General features: G+C 35.5%; 2 protein-coding genes and 1 non-coding gene across 4 annotated transcripts; 1 reads left to right on the forward strand and 2 right to left on the reverse strand.

The window, feature by feature from the left end:
• Positions 1–4,343: 4,343 nt before the first annotated feature.
• Positions 4,344–6,498, reverse strand: LOC136209909 (protein TIC 20-I, chloroplastic-like). Its single transcript, XM_066001537.1, has 3 exons — positions 6,361–6,498; positions 5,473–5,663; positions 4,344–5,225 (listed from the first exon to the last, which is right to left on the reverse strand). Exons 2-3 carry the CDS (start codon positions 5,651–5,653, stop codon positions 4,603–4,605), a joined length of 804 nt encoding a protein of 267 aa, XP_065857609.1. The 5' UTR covers positions 5,654–5,663; positions 6,361–6,498; the 3' UTR covers positions 4,344–4,602.
• LOC136210203 (small nucleolar RNA Z159/U59) lies at positions 6,143–6,231 on the reverse strand. The gene has a single exon (XR_010677913.1). It is a non-coding gene; the product is annotated as a small nucleolar RNA Z159/U59 (small nucleolar RNA).
• Positions 6,499–18,069: 11,571 nt separating the features above from the next.
• Positions 18,070–20,933, forward strand: LOC136210036 (zinc finger protein 4-like). Of its 2 annotated transcripts, none has more exons than XM_066001712.1 (3): positions 18,070–18,277; positions 19,723–19,919; positions 19,997–20,933. In XM_066001712.1, exon 3 carries the CDS (start codon positions 20,049–20,051, stop codon positions 20,787–20,789), a length of 741 nt encoding a protein of 246 aa, XP_065857784.1. In that variant the 5' UTR covers positions 18,070–18,277; positions 19,723–19,919; positions 19,997–20,048; the 3' UTR covers positions 20,790–20,933. The 2 variants fall into 2 exon arrangements, with proteins under 2 accessions (XP_065857784.1, XP_065857783.1); XM_066001711.1 differs by having other exon boundaries at positions 18,071–18,277; positions 19,831–19,919.
• The last annotated feature ends 280 nt before the right edge of the window (positions 20,934–21,213 follow it).

Here is a 21,213-nt window from a genome sequence, read left to right on the forward strand (position 1 = left end):
ACATATTTTATGCAGCTTAAGCAAGTTTTTGAAGAATTGAATGAATTGTTACCTTTGGGTACTGATATTAAGGTGCTTCGTAAACAACGGGAACAGATGTTCGTAGTTAGCTTTTTATGTGGACTTGGATCAGATTATGAGTCTGTCACCTCTCAAATTTTGTCCAGTGCTGAAATTCCTAATGCAAATGAGGCACTCACTCGTGTTCTACGGAGTGACATTTCTTTTTCCACACCTTCAGCTCCTATTGTGGCTCCTGTATCTAGTGCACTTTTTAGCAAGCAAAGTGGGTCTGCTCACCCTTATCCAGGAAAAGCTATTGATGAAGGAAGAAAAGTTGTGTGCTATTATTGTCACGAACCTGGTCATACCAAACGTAATTGTCAGAAATTACAAAACAAGTCAAGGAGGAATCATTTTGCTCATGTTGCCACCACCGATGCCACATCCTCTTCCTCAGGTCCAACCTACACTCTTACTGCGGAAGAGTATGCCAAGTACCAGGAAACATTAGCTTCACAGCCTTCATCATCACCTATTGCTGCAATTGCTGAGTCAGGTAATACAAATACATGCCTCCTTTCATCCTCTTCCAAATGGGTCATTGATTCTGGTGCCACAGATCACATGACAGGTAATTCTCAAATTTTCTTTTCGTATTCTAATAATGTTCCTTCACATGTCACCCTAGCTGATGGAACAACTTCAACTGTAATTGGCACTGGCACTATTAAACCCACCCCTACGCTTTCTCTTTCATCTTTCCTAAATGTACCTGGTTTTGATTTTAACTTGATATCTGTGAGTAAACTTACTCGCTCCCTCAATTGTTCTATCTCATTTTTTCCCGATCATTGTTTGTTTCAGGATCTCTTGACGAAGCAGATTATTGGTAGTGGATGGGAATTTGGGGGTCTCTACGTGTTGGATACTCATGTTAGACGACCTATTGCTTGCTCCAGTGTATCCACTCCGTTTGATGAGCATTGTCGGTTAGGACACCCATCTCTACCCCTTTTGAAGAAGCTGTGTCCTCAGTTTCAAAATTTATCTAGTTTAAATTGTGAGTCGTGTCAGTTTGCTAAACACCATCGCGTGTCTTCCTCTCCAAGAGTCAATAAACGGTCCAATTTTCCCTTTGAATTAGTTCATTCTGATGTTTGGGGACCATGTTCGGTTATGTCTAACTCTGGTTTCAAATATTTTGTTACATTTGTGGATGATTTTTCACGTACTACATGGTTATATTTAATGAAAAATCGTTCCGAATTATTTACTCATTTTACTGCTTTCTGTGCTGAAATTCGAACTCAATTTAATGTTTCTGTACATACATTAAGAAGTGACAATGCAAAAGAATACTTTTCTGGACAATTCCAAACTTTCATGCTTCATAATGGTATTCTCCACCAATCTTCATGTGTTGATACACCGTCTCAGAATGGTGTTGCTGAACGCAAAAATCGTCATCTTCTTGAAACTGCTCGCGCTCTTTTATTTCAAACACATGTTCCCAAACACTTTTGGGCTGATGCAATTTTGACAGCCTGTTTCCTTATCAACCGAATGTCGTCAACCATTTTACAAGGTGAGACTCCTTATGGTACTCTTTTTCCTAACAAACCATTATTTCCTATCTCACCAAGGATTTTTGGTAGTACTTGCTTTGTTCGGGATGTTCGCCCACAAGTCACTAAACTCGACCCTAAATCCCTCAAATGTGTCTTTCTTGGCTATTCTCGTCTTCAGAAGGGGTATCGATGCTTTTGTCCCTCTCTTAATAAATATTTGATATCTTCTGATGTCACATTTATGGAACGTCTTTCCTTCTTTTCCACATCATCTGATATACCTGCTACTACAGACGATGATAACGTGTTAGTCTATCAGGTCCACCAAACTCATCCGCCTATGCCTACACAGCTGCCAAAACCGCCAATTGTTCAGGTATATTCAAGACGTCAAAATCCTCCTACTTCTGCTCCAGTACCAATATCTGTTTCGCCATCGGATCCACCGTCTAACACAAGTCCCGATGACTTTGTTCTCCCTATTGCACTACGCAAAGGTAAACATTCGTGCACTTACCCAATTTCGGCTTTTGTTTCTTATGATAAACTATCCTCGACTTCACGCTGTCTTGTTGCTTCCATTGACTCTACTTCTGTTCCTAAGTCCGTTACGAAGGCCTTATCACATTCTGGTTGGCGTGATGCTATGATCGAAGAAATGAATGCTTTGGATGCTAATAATACTTGGGATCTCGTAACTTTGCCCGTTGGGAAGAAGTCGGTTGGATGTCGATGGGTGTATGCAGTTAAAGTCAATTTTGATGGATCTGTGGCTCGTTTAAAAGCTCGTCTTGTCGCAAAGGGGTATGCTCAGACCTATGGGGTTGATTACTCCGACACTTTTTCTCCAGTTGCTAAGATGGCTTCTATTCGATTGTTTATCTCACTAGCAGCCTGTTCTCAATGGCCCTTACATCAGCTGGACATCAAAAATGCTTTCTTACACGGGGACCTTCATGAAGAAGTCTATATGGAGCAACCACCAGGGTTTGTTGCTCAGGGGGAGTATAGCAAAGTTTGTCGTCTCCGTAAATCTCTATATGGCTTGAAACAGAGTCCTCGAGCATGGTTTGGGAAGTTTAGTCAAGCAGTTGAGCAGTTTGGGATGAAAAAGTGTAAATGTGATCACTCTGTTTTCTATAAACATTCTGCATCGGGCATCATTCTCCTTGTCGTCTATGTAGACGATATTGTTATTACAGGAAGTGACATTTCAGGAATTTCATCCCTAAAATCCTTTCTTCATGGTCAATTTAATACCAAGGACCTAGGTGCTCTAAAATACTTCTTGGGAATTGAAGTATCAAGGAGTAAGAAAGGAATCTTCATATCTCAAAGAAAATATGTTCTTGATTTGTTGTCAGAAACAGGAAAATCTAGAGCTAAGCCAGTGCGCCTATGACTCTGAATTCGCATCTTACATCGGAAGGAGAGTTATTTGAAGATCCTGTGAGATATAGGCGTTTAGTGGAAAAACTGAACTATTTGACTGTAACTAGACCTGATATAGCCTATTCTGTTAGTGTCATTAGCCAGTTTATGTCTTCTCCCACCTGTGATCACTGGACTGCACTTGAACAGATCTTATGTTACTTAAAAGGGACTCCTGGACGAGGAATACTTTACAAGAATCATGGTCATACCCAAGTTAAATGCTTTTCTGATTCGTTCATTGAGATTCAATGTTTCTCCGATGCAGACTGGGCAGGAGATAAGGACAATAGAAGGTCCACTACAGGCTATTGTGTTTTTGTTGGAGGAAATTTGGTATCTTGGAAGTGCAAGAAGCAACAAGTTGTATCTCGCTCCAATGCAGAATCTGAAAGCTATGTCCCGATCAGTTTGTGAAATTATGTGGATTCGCCATCTTTTGTCTGAACTTGGATTCAAGGTCAATACTCCAGCTAAGCTATGGTGCGACAACAAGGCAGCACTTCACATTGCTTCTAACCCCGTGTTTCATGAACGTACCAAGCACATTAAAATAGATTGCCATTTTGTCCGAGAAAAGATAGAACAAAATATCATCTCTACAGCCCATGTCAGGACGATGAGCAACTTGGAGATATATTCACTAAAGCTTTAAATGGTGTTCGGGTAAACTATATTTGTAACAAGCTGGGCATGATAAATATTTATGCTCCAGCTTGAGGGGGAGTGTTACAAATTAAATAATAAGTCTGAGTCTGTATTTATTGTTTTATTATTGTCTGTTGTGTCTCTTAGATTATTGAATCTGTATAGGTATTATTGAGTCTGTATAGGTATGGGTCTCCTTACTAGTCATGGGTCTCTTCCTACACCCATACTTTCATCATGTATATATATGTGTAAAGCTTACCTATCAAATGTATGAAGTAAGAAATACTTTCATCATTTCAAGGCAAAAGGGCATTTAACTAAATGCGTAGTGGAGTTCTTGTGACCTTAAAAGACATGGTTGATTATGACTAACAAAACAAAAAGGTGGGTTTAAATTAAAAGGAATCATTAACAAATTGAATATACTTCTTAGCAATCTCAAAGTCAAACAAACCAAAAATATGGTATGTTATTATTACTGGTTATGAGACCCTAAAGATAAGAAATCCTTGCTTTAGTTTACTTTAGAGGAGTGACTCACAAAGCTTTTGTAGAAAAGAATAAGCTCCAAAATATGTGGGCATGTGATTGGATTGGGTTGTGCATCAACATACTTAACCCCTATTCAAATTTGTAAAAATCGCCTAAAAATATAAATATAGTTTTATATTTCTTTATTTAGACGTGGAATAAGTTCCAAATTTGTCTTTATTCACCCTAAATGTGCAACGGAATTGTAAGGAGCAAGTTAATGTTGAAAATCAATCAGGCGCTAAATGTGCTTAAAAGAGTAAGTTTCAGGCGCTCAATATGAGAATCCAATCCTGTTGTGTTGGGACTCAAACCCTCGTAATAAAACAAGGTTGTCTTTCACAAAGAAGCCATTCATTTACCATTAGAAGGTTGGTTTCTGATAAATAACACAAAAAGGAAATACAGTATATGTGTTTTAGTCATATGGGATTTGGATGTATGCAGCATCACAGGCAAAAGGGACATCAGCATACATGCCAGCAAGAGCACAGCGTATGCATTCCAAGACAGTAAAAAGATAAGCAAATGCTATGGCTGTCCAAACATGCATACCGAATTTACCCCAATAGAGAGCAAGCGGCAGCCAACGGCTCACAGTTCCTATCACTTGGAGAGCAATCTCCAATAGCATGCCCATCACCACATGAAATCTGAAAAAATGTGGCCATTCCTTCCTCCTCACAACTCCAAGATATGCAACAAAAAAATATGCCATCAGGAACCAGCTCGGCAATCTCCCAATGGCACCAAGGAATGGGTATGTCAAAAATTCAAAGTCTTCAAGGAATGGATGTAGATGATATGCTGTCTCAGCATACATCCAAGTCTCATGAAGAGGCATCAAATAAGGGAGACACGCTAACATCCTCCACCACCATCTTGGTTTCTTAGTCATGGGAGGGAAACGATAACTCGATGGGACGTCTTTCGCTGCTCGAGGGCATAAATTACATCTTCGTTGCCTAGGTAATGATGGAAGGGTGTGCCAAATCCGACCTTCATCTCCACTCAAGAATGGGGTTAATCCAGCAGAAAGGCCTGCATTGAACATGTGAGAATTAAAATAAATCTGATCCATCTTCAAGATGCTCTACCACACATGAACTCCATAGAACTAAGCACACATTATGAGCCAATTAAATGAGTTATGGCCTTGTCATACTCCGCTTGATCAAATCGTACCAAATACTGTTTGCCTTGACTGTATCAATTTCATTGTTTCCGGAAAAGAAAAAAGAAAACAGAAAAGGAGGAAATGGAAAAACTGTCAGTATCTTGCATATACCTCTAGATGACCAGAATTTAGACTCCAAAGGTTGAAAAGGAATATATGAACTCCGGATGTTCGAGAAAGCAGCCTTGGTGGTCAATGCAGAAACCAGGGTATAAGACCTTGGTTTACATGTGTTGGTACCTGGAAAGGTACATCCGCCACCTGCAGGCCTTGTGCACCCATTAAGAATCATCGCCAAGGACCTGTATGAAAATAAAAACATGAGAAATTAAAAATGAATTCCTTTTCTGCTTAATCAAACAAAAAATCACTAAAAAAAGAAAGGTTCTACCTATATACAAAATATCACTGAAATGAATTCCATGGCCAAAAGTGTACGAGTATGACTATAATCTTATTTGCGGGGATTACATTAAAAAACAATTTCACGACAATGCTAGAAATGCAAACTAAGACATGAACTTGGATATAGTGGAGATCAAAGTGCATCATCTGATACTCTTCAAAGGAGGAAATAAAAACAAGCCTCCTCAGTTCAGATCTCCAAAACAAAACCATAATTCAATTCAATTACATCATTTACAATTCTATCAATTGAGCTAGGTTTCTAATTAAATAATTGAATTTATTTCTTCCAAATGAAAGTTTCCGAACAAGGGGTTAAAAACCAATCGCAGTCAAGAAAACATAGAAATAAACATATATGAACGGCTAAAAAGACGTCTCTTCAGTTGAAGTCTCCATAAGATTCCGCACTGTAATTTCTCAGAAGAACGAAAGTAAAAAACTTTAAGAAACATCATTAGAGACGCCAATTATCGGATATTAAAAAACTATATAACAAGTTGAAAAATCATAGTACGAACTGAGATTATTAATTAAATGAGAGAAAGCATGGAAATCGAGAAATTAAAATGAGAGCTGGTAGAAGGAGTATACCTGGGTTAGTAGCTCACATCCGAAGAAGATGAAGTGAGGATTGGGAAGTCGACGGCAATTTACAGGGTGAGCCCTAGCCTCCGCTTTGTATTTAGTGGGTTTTGTTATGTATTGGACTTGGGCTCTTTTTCTTCAAAATACCTGTCCATGTTTTGTTTTTTAATTTACACTATTTGGTAAGAGTTAATAAAGTAACGTTTCATGTTTTGGAAGAAACGTTTACAAGGTAAGGGTTAATAAATAACATCCTATAAGGTCAGGGCCGGAACCTGCCCAGGGCTCGGGGGAGCCTCCCCGGCCACCGACTCCGCCCTTGAATACTGATCGATTTGTTCCCTGTAACCCTCCCTAAAATTAGTATATATTGACTCTATGTAGTATTATTCCAACTCTCTTCGATCTCATTTTTTTTAGAAAATTTTTATTTATTTTAACTTTATTTTTCAATAATTATAAAAACATGTTATCATTATTGATTTATTTAAATGGACTATTTATTTTGATAACACTTTTGAATTCATTTTTATTATGTCTTTACCATTAAAAAAAATAAACATATTTAATTTTCTATTAGTTCAATGCTAGTTTCTAAAAAAATGATAACATTTTTACAGTTTTAACATATTGGAAGCTAAAAAAAATTTGCTCTGGACTTTAAAAATTTACCGTCAACCGCACGGCTAAATTTAGCCCCCAAAGTCTAAATTTCTGGCTCCGCCACCGTATAAGGTAACACAACTCTTTAAATTAGCTACTCATTTAGAGGATGGGTCATTGAACATTAACATTAAGGGTGTACAAACAATCTGAAAAATCAAATCAAAACCGAACCGAGAACAAGCTTAATCAAAATCGATGGATTAGTGCACGGTTTTTAATTTTAAAAATAATGGTTAATTATTACGATTTTGGTATTCTAAAAATCATGGTTAACCAAAATCGATGGAATATTAATTAAATATTAAAAATATATAAAAATATATTTATTTATATATATATAATTATATATTATCTAACTATATTAATTAGTAAATAGCTATTTATATAGTTACACTTATCTAATTAAGTAATTCTTTAAAGGCTTAATACATTACAAGCCTCGTAAACTTATCCAAAAAAATTGATTGACCCTCTGAACTTACATAATGTCTCGTTAGCCCCCTCAACTTAGTTAAGATAACCTATTGACCACCTGAATTTGTTTAAAATGACATATTGGCCCCATGAACGTGTTTATAGTGATCCATTTGCCCGTTGAACTTGTTTAAAGTGACCTATATTATAATTTGTCTAAATCCGTAAAAAAAAATCAAAACTTAAAAGGTAAAGGCTTAATTCGTGATTTTAAGTTTTTAAAACAAAATAACTTTTTTTTGTACATTTGTATGGCGTTTTAGAGATTTAACCGTGACATTTTAAGTAAGTTTAGAGGACTAATGAGACACCATGTAAATCAACCTTTTTAAACAAGTTCAGGGGGACAACTGATGTATTGAACATTTTCTAAATATATATACTGATTATCTTTTTCAAAATAAGATATAGACAATACCCCATGTATCTTTTGTTTTGTATATAAAACAAATTATAAAATCTTACTGCAAAGGAGAAAGAATTTTGCTTTTCTTCTTACACTTGGTTCTTGGAAGACAAAATATTCGTTGACTAAATAGAAAAAAAATTACTTTGTACTAAAATTTGTTTATACGAATTAAAATATAAGTTGAATATCCAATATTATCCTGATAAACAAAAGTAAATACTTCTTATTTACATAATCCATTCACATATTATTTTTTCATTGCTTTGTTTTGAATCATATTTTTTACTTAGTTCATCCTTTCCAATTTCTGTCGATCTGTTCCTCATCTATTTCACTCTCCAGTTCATAGTCCTTACAGACACAATGTACGCACATCTCCCTCTCTATCATTAATCTCTTCAACTCGTCATTGAGGGACCAAAATATGTAAAGAAGGCGGCGGGTGAGCCCACATGCCAATTACTGCGTGCCTATATGGCATGCTGCGATTGGACCATGTGCGAAATTAATAATCTGGAAAACGTATTTATACCTTGTGGTATAAAAAGAACATTAGTAAAATCCCAAATGATCTTTATCTAAAAGTCAGGAAAACTATCCCAGTTAGAACAATATATATCTAAAAATATTTTAGACGAACTTCATTAGTTTAAGTTCAGTTGGTTAAGTATTGATGTTGGAAGATTTGAGATAGATACTAGATGTTTTAATGGATAAGATTATTAATTGTTTCTAATATTTGAGAAATGTTTAATAAAGTTTATCGTTTTGAATAATTTATTTATGAAATATTTTATTACTTAATTATTAAATGCTATTTATGAATAGATTTTAGCTAAAGATGAACTTGGCATAACATAGAACATTAATAATCTTCTTGTATGCAAGTACAATTGTCTATATAGGACATAAAACCCCAAGTTAATTTTAGGATAAAGTTCAAATAAATTCTCTGTGATTTCACTAATTTTCAGATAAAGGACTGTGGTTTACTTTTTGTCAAAACGAGGACTGAGGTTTTCAACTTTAGCAAAATAAGGACTTTTTCGATTGATACTATTAAAATCACCCTTAACAACTTCAAAAATGACATATTTTAAGAACTACTAATATTCTAAGCAACTTTAATTCTTCAACTTTTTTATTTCGAGATTATTTAGATGATGTTTGGTAAAGAGAGAGAAAGTTAATGTTTAGAGAGAGAAAATTCCAAAAAAGATGATTTTCTAAAATCGAAAATGTAGTTCCATAGAAAATATGATATTGAACAACTTTAATTCTTGAAAATTTTCATTTTCATGTCGTTAAAGATAGTTTTAATAGCATTATTAAAAGTGTGAAACCTCAGTCCTCGTTTTGACAAAAAGTAAACCACAGTCCTTTATCTGAAAATTAGTGAAACCACAGGGGTTTTATTTGAACTTTCTCCTTAATTTTATCCATGAAACTTGGTTTTCTATGCAAGTAGATATCTAGTTAGTAAAGCTTAACATTAGAGAATAAAGGTAATTAGAGACTCTTGGGTCTATTTTTCAAATCAAAATCTAGTATGCAAACTTTGGGGTTTTATGTCCTGTATAGACAATTGTTTTAGGATATAAACTATTTGTAAATGAATTGTTCTTTTATCAATCAGTTGTTTTATGAGATATAGTATGTTTAATTATATAAAGGCATTAATCTTTTATCACAACTAATCAAGTTAAATAAAAGAAAATCACAAGTTTATTTAAGTAATCATAAAGTGTTGATACAAGCATGAAGTGAGACTATACTTTATAATAAACCAATAAATTTATAGATGCCCCAAGTCAAGTAATATGTTTAGGGATTAACATAATGTTGTTGAGACTTGCATGTAATAATGTCTTCTGTTGTGAATAGAGAGTTGATCTCACAAACTTTAAATATTCAGATATCTAGGCAGTTACATAGATCCGGTGAAATATTTCATTAAGATTGGGGACCTGACTTGAGATAACATGATGGATAGATTTATCTAGTGTCACTTGTTTCGTCTTAAATGGTATTAATATGTATAAGTAATCCTCAGACTCAACAAACATTAATTAGTGATTCTGAATTATGAAGTGTGATGTTTTGACTCTATTCAAACACGATCTATAACAGGAGTGTTCTTCGGGTGTGTGCGAGCAGGCGTTGGGTATCACATGAAGTAATTGCAGGGTAGTTAATGTTAGATTGAGCATTCATCACTTATGATAGATAGATAGGAGAGGTACATACATGGCCTCTTATAGATAATTAACTTAAAATCCTTGCAAGACGATAAGGTTAAGAGTAGAAATGGAGATTTCGTTTAACATATCTATTCAGAGTTAATTCTACATGGACAAGTAAAACAAACGTCCCATTATATGTAACTTGACATGTTCCATACTTACAAACTCGTTTAAGGATATAGCTGATGAAGTTGCAGAATTACGATAACATTTTATGTACCATGTCATTGCCTTCGGGCATTGATGGGGAAAACTCTTTTAACCATGGATAAAGGTTAGAAAGAGCTTTTAGGCGAGTTTGTGTAATGGTGGAGGGTTGATCAAAAGCTTTGGGGTTTGTTTTCCTGGATTTGGCTTTCTTTCCCTTTGAGGAATTCTCACTCTCAGGGTTTTCAATGTTTAGGTCTTGAGAAGGGGAAATTTCAGTTTCTTCAACAAGGTATTCTAGGAGAAGTTGGGGTTCTTGTTAAAGGGATTTACGGATCTTCTTGGTGTCGTGTTTAGAAGAGGAGGCCATTTTTCGATAAGAAATAATTGAAACAAAGAAAAAAAAATAAGGAACTTACAGTTTGTAGAGAGAATGAAGATTACAGAGGAAAGTTCAGGGGAGGACAACTCTTCTCTGGAAAAAATATGACTTATGGGAAGATGAAAGAAAGAGTAGCTCAAGGGTTTACCTTGGGAATATAAGAAAAAGTTATTTATCATCATTACGACGCCGTCAAATTGAAAGGTTTTGTAATAATGATAAAATACCCCATGATTACACATGTCATATAAAAAAGCCTAAAGACGTTTTAAATCTTTCACTAGGGGGACATTTGTTATAGTATTAAATCATTTGGTCTTATGACAGATGGGCCCACTATGATTTAGGAGTTTTAGGTGGACTTCGGTCAGTATAAAAAGGAGCGAAGGGTTTGTTTACATGATGTAGGAAGGGACCGAAGCAATCATCCGATCCTCTTCAAGTTACCGAAGGCAGTTCTTTAAAGAGTATCTTGGGGGACATATGGACATATTAGGACACTGGATTCCAAATGCACGCTCTTCATTCTCATAAACACAATGGCATGCAAAGATAGGGTCCACTGACCTATCATTATCTTTCACGTGTCTGAGATACTACTTTTATTATCTATAAATAGTAGAGTTGTTCTAGAGTCGAGGTGATTCATTCTAATCATTGATAACCCTTTTTTTCTAGTCTTTGATATTCTCTTTGTATCAACTGACTTTATCATCGGAGAGGGTTCGCCAGTCTTCGGTCCCTTTTCTAACGGTTGTTGTGTTCTCGGGTAACCAGAGTCTTGATCAAGAAGTCAAGTTGCAAAATTATGATAACAACATTTAAAAATAGGTACCAATTTAGGCCTCAATAACGGAACGAGACACGTCATTGATATTACTCTGTTAAGTTCTGTCAATTGTACGTGGAGGGAGAAATCAGAACTTAACGGAGTAATAGGAATGGCGTATCCAATCCATTCTTGAGGCCTAAATTTATACCCTTTTTTAAATGTTAAGCCTATATTTGTGTTATTTTGTACGTGGAGCCTTGATACTTCCCCAAAAATCACAGGCTTATTTTGGTACCATATCCCTTTGAAAAAAATTACAAAGAGAATTTCAATTTTTGTTCAAAATTATACAAAGGGCAAAAATGTTCAAGAGGGGGCGGTGATAAGTAAAAGGGGGGGTATTTAGCAATCCACTTTATCTAGTGTCATCTGTCTCATCTCAAATGGTATTAGTAGGTATAAGTAATCCTTAGACCCAAACAAACATTAATTAGTGATTCCGGATTATGGAGTGTGATGCTTTGACTCTGTTTAAACACGATCCATAAGAGGAGTGTTTCTAAGGTGTGTGGGCTTTGGGTATCACATGAAGTAATAGCAGGTTAGTTAATGTTAGATTGAGCATTCGTCACTCCTAATAGATATGAGATATATCAATGGCCTCTTGTAGAGAATTAACTTGAAATCCTTGCAAGGTGATAAGGTTAAGAGTAGAAATGGAGATTTCGCTTAACCTATCTATTCAGAGTTAATTATACATGGACAAGTAAAACAAATGTCTTAGTATATGTAACTTGACATATTCCATAATTACAGTTTCGTTTAAGGATATAGCTGCTGAATGATCGAATTATATTGGGCCTAATGCTAAAAGGTAAACATCACTATCAACTCGGCTTCTTATCGCTCTGGGGGAATGTTTATGGTTCTGCTAGTAACAGTCTTCGAACTCATTCTGTTATACATTTAGTTGAAATTGTTTTGTTTAAATTAATTCGAATAACTATATACGGCTAGTAGCAGTAAAAACCTACCGGGTCACACATGAGACTTGGAATTGGAGGACGAAATGGTAATTGAGAGAGTGGAAACCTAGGGGCTGAAATTTAAGAATTAATGGGTTAATTTAATTAATTGATTATTTAGATAATTATAACTGGATTATAGTTATGGTTAAATTAATTATGTTATAATATTAGTTAGAAGGTTTAATATGATTATATCTCTAATTAAATTATTGCCCAAACATAAATAAATATTCTAATTAGGATTAGAATTATTATTTCTATATATATTAGATATAGATAATAGTAATAATTATATTTATTTATCTAATCAGTAAACCTATTCCGAATAGGATTATACTTAAGAGTTTTAACCCAATGCGATTAGGGTTAACATTCAAGAGGCTATAAATACTCCCCTAGCCTATGTATTTCAGCTAACTAAAATAAGAGGAAGAAAAATTCTACCAACTTCCCCTCGTCTAATTATCCTTTTCGTTTACTCTCTCTTTGATCTCATGTTGATTCCTTTAGAGGTAATCAATTTAAATTGTTATTCATTGGTTTATTACTAACCATTTTTTCTTTCATTGTTTCATTGTTCGTGAAAGATAGTTGATATCCTCGTGGGCACTTCGTTTGCAACTATAGATAGTTCTTCAAAAAAGGTCCACACATTTAATCCCTTTTAATATAAAATAACAATTAACAGATCTTAGGAAAAGAGAAATAGATAAAAAAAATTATATTTCTGTTGTGCCTACCTTTGTCTATTTTCCCTCACAAGCTTCATTAGTTAGATATAGGTTGCGTAGAGAAATTTCGTGTATTGAAAGCTAGACCTTCCTTTTGTCCCATGCAATTAAATTACAATGTAGATCATTTTTTACAATGCCAACTGCATCAAAATCAATTGTTGTTGAATTAAATAAACACCTCAAACCTCAAATTGAATGAGGATAATTATGATGCCTGAAATCTTAAGCACCTATATGTGATAGAGGAACAAGAAGTCCTCAAACCTTTAGAGACACTTGTGGTTGAATCCAAAGAAGGAGAAACTGTACAGTATAATAGGGATAAAGATGCTTATCTGGCATGAAATAAAAAAAGAATTCCAATATCCCTGTCATCATAGTTAGTGCTATGGATGATGACTTGACTTAGCGATTTTGTGAACATCAGACTACCAAAGATCTATGGAAATCTATGGAGTATGCTTTCCTCCAATATCTAACCATTAAGGTTGATACTTATAAGAACGACACGATGATACTATGAAAAAAGCATCTTAGATAGATGGCTAATGTGACCATCCAACTTAGTGCAGCGGGTCATAAGATGACATATGAGCAACAAATTCAAGTTGTTATCCGCTCTTTGCCTAACAGTTGGGAGCATATAAAAATGCATTTAACTCAATCTACAAATTTTAAGACTTTTGAAGAAGCTAGAAAACACCTTCAGTTAGAGGATGACTATTTGGCAGCATCTAAGATAAATGGTGAAGCAAACTTTGATGGTTCATCCTTTGTTGGAAATCAATCCAACACCAAGGAAAGAAATAGAGACATTTCTATGGAAAAGGCAGGTGGAAAGACAAAGAGACTCAGAAGTCTGAACAGAAATGGATTATGAAGCCCAAGAACAGAAAAAGGCGAACATCACTAAAGTAAAGCGTTACAACTTCCAACAAAAAGGGCATTAAGCAAAAGATTGCACAACCCCAAAGGTACATTCTATTAACTCAAAGATGAGTGAAAATGTGTATATTTACTACTGTTCTTTTAACTGAATTTAGTCCTATGTGGATTGTTTTAGGCTAAATATCACGACACCTTCGTTGAATTTCGATGTATCCTAGGAGGATCAAGATGGACCTATGTAGGAAATAACTCTAGAATTATAGTTAAAGGGATTAGAATCTGTTGATTGAACCTATGAGGTGGTCATACTTTACTCATACATGATGCCTTATTTGTTTCTAAAATGCGAAGAAATTTAATTTATGTTACTGTCTTATTGAAATTAGGGTATAATTTCTATTTTAAGGATAATAGTTTAAGATTATGTTTGGAAGATACATACTTTGGTTCGTTTTGTTTTAGATTGTTTAATTGTTGGACATTGATTTAAAAAATAATGGAAACAATAATTTTTCCTTGACTACTACTTCTTCTCCTATGTGTGATAAGGATGTTTTATTATGGCATGCTAGACTAAACTTTTGGTGCACGCCCTAGTTTTAAGACATTATAATCTTAACAATACCTTTAATCGTAAGGCAATAGTCTATATTGTTGATTCACTTATGCAAATCAACCTTATAGAGTATCCGAGATTAGTTACTTACTTATGTTTGATAGGTTAAAGACTCAGGCAAGTGAAACCATGAGGCAATAAGATACTATTATGAAACATCCCTAGTCTATTCTTGTCATGGAAATGACGATGAACCAAAGACTAGTATGTGTTTTGGCTGTTGATGGTGTTTCACCGATCATGGACATTTTATGCCAGTCAAAGGAGAATAGGCTTATAAAATAGTAAGCACTAGATCAATCTTCTATGAGAACACCATATGGTTACAATGTCATATGTGGTTCTCATGTAATAATCACAAATGAGTCCTTGGACTCAAAGTCACTATGGGGCCTAGAAGAGACACAATATGCTTAGATAATCCGCCTAACGGGCATGTGACTGGGTGGCAAGTATGGGTTGGTTGGGTATGCTATAAATCATGTTTAGAAACCATGAATGAAGCACATAGATTACTACTCTCCTATGGGAGAGAATATATCATCAGCCACTTGATTAGTGAAACTGAGAAGTGTGTGGCCATGCCCAAATGAGGCAATTAGAGCTATTTCTTGTTCGATCTTATCAGTTTACTTAGAGATCAAGAAATATCTGAGCATTAAATGAGGGTGATAATGTCATACCTCGTGCGAGACTTCATATCAAATAGTGGGGATCACTTTAAGGTTATTATTGGGTTCTCGTTCTTTAGATATGAGATATCTATCTACTTTGGGTTGTCATAACAACTTGCTAGAGTCTGCTTATGGCTCATGGGATGAAAGTATCTTTCGATCACGCTACCAAGATTAGATAGACCTACAGGATCACACACTTAAAAAATCTGGTTGGAATGCACATTCAAGGTTGCTTGGAATATATAGTTGTTATATACATTCAAGCATAATATATCAGTGATGAATTGCACTTGAGTGAACTTGAGTTTAATTAGATTAAAATCCATTTCAGTCCAAGTTCACTTAAGTGTAAATAGGAGAGTTATATGATAGAGCAGAAGGTGTCCGAGTTTTTTGACTTTGTAAAGCAGATGAACTCGGGGGAGGATTTGATTGGGGGGGATTTGGGTTCATTGGCGATGATTCCTGGTGAGAAAAAATGAGTTGAAGGCTTAATGTATGAAGTTATTTAAGCAGAGCAGTCGCATCGAGCGGTGCTGTAAGTTTTCTTGCATGGTTTATTTTCCTTTTTTTGTTCTTTTGGTAGGGTTATGAATGGTTGTCTTTGTGTAGACTATGGTCGGGTTAAACTTGGCTCTAGCTCAGCAGCAACAACATAGAAGGAGATAGAGAAGGTGAAGAAAAAGGGTCGAGTCTCGATAAAAGGAAGTTATACTCTTGAAGCGACATATTGGTAGACTGAACAAGGAGAAGGGGACACTCATGGAGCAGGTGGGAGTGTTATCCAAAGAGAAAAATCAGGTCGTGGCAGTCGCGGGCGTTGCCACTACGGAGAAGATAGCAGTGGAGGTGAACCTTTCCAAGTGCAGGGTGATCTATAAAAGGTCATGGAAGCAGCGCGAGGCTTCGGGAGTCAGGTTAATAAGTTGTACAAGCAAAATTGTCTCTATAAGCTCGAGGTGGATATCGCGTTGGCTAAATAGTCTCAAGTTGCACTAGAGGCCATTCAAATAGCCGAAGCTGCGGAGACTAAGTCCACCAATTTAAAGGGTAATATGGAAAAGCTAATGAAGGAGTTATCGAGGCTGAAGGATGTAGCCTCGAAGCGAGAGAGAATGCTATTAGCGCTATCAGTAATTCATGATTCTGCAGCACTTGGAGGAAGGTGGAATGTGAGTGGATAAGAAAGCTCTTTTTTTCTGAACTGGGACAAGGCCATCGCTGCGATGGAGTTTGTGAGCTTGGGGATTAACATTGGGTTGTGTAACTTCCATTTTCCTTTTTGTTGTGAGCTGTGACGGCCTTGTGTAAAACATTTTTTCCATTGTGAATAGATGTATGTGCTTAGAGATGCTCTTATTTTTTGTTAGTGGATGTGATTTCTTTCCATTCTTGTGTGTTTTTTTATCTTTTCTGCCATTGATTACTATATACTTGGTTTATTCTTTCTCTTTTTTGTTTGCTTCTTCGATAAAAGTGTTCTTATTGTGGCTCATGCGGCTCTCATTTGAGAGATTCAGATTAGAATTATGATCTTGGGTATGACTTATGACTCCATACTGCATTGGAAGATCCTGTGATGGTTATTTTTTGGGTGGTGAACTTTTTTTGGAGTTGTTGATAATGTGTAGTTGAATAAAGAATTCAGATTATCTTGAACTTGGTTTCTTACATGAATGAATGTTCATGATGTTACAAGTTTGAAAAAGCTACTAGTATTTTTAATGGGTAAATTAATGTTTGAAATTAGGTGTAGTTGGAGCTTCAGTCTTAAACAAATAAATTGAGTTTTTGTTTACTTTGAAGAAAATGATAATCCAATATTTCTTGACAACTAATCTATTTTTTAGGGTAATTTTGTTATTTTTATAAATTTTATAAAGAAAGATGAATTTATTTCTTGATTAATAGAAACTTTAGAGATTCCCTATGCTACTTTGATCTTATCCATCTTGCTTATGGAATGAATTATAGTTGATTGAATGTTTATTTTAAATAGGATGTGAGTGTGTTCAATTTATCAGATTGAACTCGATTCAAATTTGATACAATTACAGGAGCGAATATATCCTTTCACTTAAAAAGGCCAATTTAGTAGTAAGTGAGGTGTCTTTTTCTTATTATTTATAATTCATTAATGTAAAATAATTAAAGAATCTTTAATATTAGGGATAAATGTGTAAATATTGATAATAAAAACTAATTCCTTGCATAATATTAAATGATGGAATTATTATATTTGTAATATGGCAAGTGAGAGTGATTTTATCACTAACTACAATTAGAGAGTTATGAATCTCTATTTTTCTTGTTATGTTATGAGTTATGAAAAATAAACAGAAAAATAATGATGTTATTATTTTGAAATATTAAGTAAAGTTAGATATATTAATGATAAAAAGTAGTTATCCATTGAAAAGAAAGGAAAGGGTCCATAGGATTTGTCGATATGCAGAGGGACATGAAGTAGGGCATATTATCCTGCAGGGTTGAAGAAGACCCAAGATAGTATAATAATGATGTTTGTCCCAAAAACATATTATTACTCATGTGATGTGAAAATTAGTATTTTTAGAAAAGGCAAATATGTATGGGCATAGATAAAGAGTCATGTGCCCTTCAAAAGAATCTGACCACTTATTTCTACTTTTTTTTTTTTTTAAGTGGAAAGAGAATGAAAAATCCATAACCAGCATTTATGTTTTCTTCTCTCTCCTATTCATTGTTATATTAGCCCACTCTGCTCTTTTTTAATTGTTTCCTCTTTTCCCTCACTTTGCTTTGCTTGGACCATCATCTCCATTTCCATTTCTTCTTCTTCCTTAGCTTTCCCATATTTCTTTCTTTTTCAACTACTGGAGCTCCAACGAACTACCTATTTCAACATGTAAGCCCTTTTTCTGCTTCCAACTCTTTCTTTTCTTTTGATTTTTTTTTTTTGTCTTCATTCACTGGAATAGATTTACTTGATTTTTAATTTAGTTTAATCCTTGCTCCAGTTGTTGTCATGAATTAGTAATTTCCTCGTCTTTGAGAAGCAAAATTGCTCATACAGATTCCTCTTCTGTTTCAATTTCAAATACAAACGTTGAAGATAGGGGGGAGGGATTTTTGGGGATTTTCAGCTTAACATGGGTGCCTTTTTCCTAGTTATATGATGTTTTTTTTTTTTTTCCAATTCAGGGGAAAGGGAATATAGTTAAGTGACCTACCTCCACTTGTAGTTCTTTGTGGCCAAAGAATTCGACTTGGTCTAATAGGCCGTGTCAAGAATAGAATATGTCTAGGTTAAGTTGTTAAATGAATTGCTCAATTTCTGTTTTGATATCTCATTTCTTCGTCTGTGTCACAATTTCTATTCTTGGTATAGTTATCTACCAACAAATGTTGTAATATTTCTTGATCTTGGGACATGAACACCATTAAACATAATGAATCAACATAAAAAAGACCAAGGGATTCTAATGTACTCCACCATTCATATTGAAATTCCATAGAATAGGTTTACAAGAGATATGAAAATTCGGAGGTGGTTGATCATATCATGGAACCAAATTCGGAGGTGGTTGATCATATCATGGAACCAATTGAACTAAAAGCTAAGCTAAGCTCGTGGTTAAAGTTCAAAAATAGTTTTATTATAATCTCTAATAGACTCCTCAGGCGAATGCCCCTGGCTTGCAGGTGTACAATACATTCCCATCTCACAATGTGTTTTTAATTCCGCAAATTAATGAGTTTGCTAGGTTTCCAACCTCACCGTTTGGTCTAAGAGCTTCATTATATGGAACCAACTTAGCCATAGTTATTAAACGCGCACCTCGGCTAAGGCTCCAGCCTTATTGCCTTGGTCAGTCAGGCGTGCGCCTTGGCTACCTTAGGGTAATTTAGGGTATTTTAGGGTTGAGGGTATTTTAAGGTTTTGAGGGTGTTTTAGGGTCAGGGTATTTTAGGGTTTTTTAAGTTCAGAAAATAAAAGATAAACAGAGACAGACAATGATCGAAAGTTTTTACTACACATATCGGAGCAGATATTATGCCTTAATAGTTAACTAGAACTTAACTCATGCATTTTATGTTTATGGTTTTATTGTTGGTATTGACTATTTGTGACTAGTATTATGAATTTATGATTTTTTTTTTTTGTGCGCCTCGAGTCGCTCGGGCGCACGTCTTAAGTTGCGCCAAGGCTCCAGGATCCCCCTTGCGCCTTAGTGCGCCTTGCGCCTTTAATAACTATGAACTTAATTAAAAGCTCAAGCTGATAGTTAAGGTCCAAGAATAGTTTTGATAGTTAAGATCCAATAATAGTTCATTATTGTAATCTGACAGGGCAAACTTACCATTTTCAAGGATTGGAGTGTAAAATTCAATGATTCCAAAGCCTTAAATCTGAAAATTTAGATTGGTGAGTAAATTTGTTTGCTTACATTCTTTCAGGATATTTCTTTATATGACAAAAGGTGCTTGGGTGACACAAGTATTCAGTTCTTTCTTCTTGGCCTGCATTATCTAATCTGCAACTATAGGTATTTCATTTCATTTCTCTTCCTTTGTGTTGTATGTACCACTACAAGGAAAATGAGCAAATCTGTTGTGCATGTAGGTGATAAGAGTCTGTAACTTCTTTGAAGAATTAAATAGGCCAACATCCTCCAATGACGACAACTCCAAACACCAAATTGGAATCCGAGAATGATTCAGAAATCAGCAGCCAAGTAGCATCAAATGTTCATTTGCAAGAACTATCCCCGGATCCCTCCAAGGACAGCAATACCTCATCTTCCTCTCAAGCCGATTTTTCTAGGCTTCAACAGGGTCAATTGCCTGTTTCTCTCAATTTATCACTTACATTTAATGCTGATGAAATTGAATTGAAACCTACAGGAGAAACCAGCAGTGAAGCAGCTGTTCCAACTCCACCTGCCACTATTGCTAGAGTTTTTTCCTGCAATTACTGCAGGCGCAAATTCTACAGCTCCCAGGCGCTCGGGGGTCACCAAAATGCTCATAAGAGGGAACGAACAATGGCAAAGCGAGCAATGCGGATGGGAATATTTTCAGATAGATATACAAGCTTGGCATCTCTTCCGCTTCATGGCTCAACATATCGGTCCCTTGGGATCAAGGCTCATTCTGGTATGCACCAGAATATGTTTCCAACCCAAAAGCCTCTTGATACAAGAGGAGGAGGTGGAGCTCGTTTCGAGCAAGGGTATTACGGGATGCCAGTGTTTGTGGAAGATGAAGATGTGGGGTTACATTGGCCTGGAAGTTTTAGACAGGTTGGAGAATCAGTTGGTTTAGAATTTGATCAAAGGCCAAATATGAATTTTGTAGAAATGACAGCAGAGGCAAGGACAGATTCATCAGCACCGGATCTTACTTTGAAGCTCTGACTTTTGTATTTCCTAACGAATTTCTTTATCATTTTAGACATGTTATTATTCATATTTAGAGTCTTTGCTTTGTACAGAGAGATGCATTTGGTAACGGCAGCAACCATTAATTTTCACTTTCTAATACGTATTTATTTGTAATCACACTGCTGACTAGTTCTCTTGTCAAATTCCGGACATGGAATTCTTTTACTCCACTATCTAACTACAAATTTTCTGTTTGGTGGACTGCAGGCCGCACCTTGAGATTTCGACCGGACTGTAAATGAGCCGAGCCGCTCATGAGCGGCTCGGTGGTCGGCTGCTCGATAAAAGCTCGGCTCGATTTGTAAACGAGCCGTTCGTGAGCACGATTTATTGGTTCGGTTCGTAAACGAGCCGAGCTTGAGCAGGTCAAAGCTCGGCTCAAAAGCTTGCGAGCAGT

Source organism: Euphorbia lathyris, chromosome 10 (genome assembly GCF_963576675.1).
Source record: "Euphorbia lathyris chromosome 10, ddEupLath1.1, whole genome shotgun sequence".
Lineage (NCBI taxonomy): Eukaryota > Viridiplantae > Streptophyta > Magnoliopsida > Malpighiales > Euphorbiaceae > Euphorbia > Euphorbia lathyris.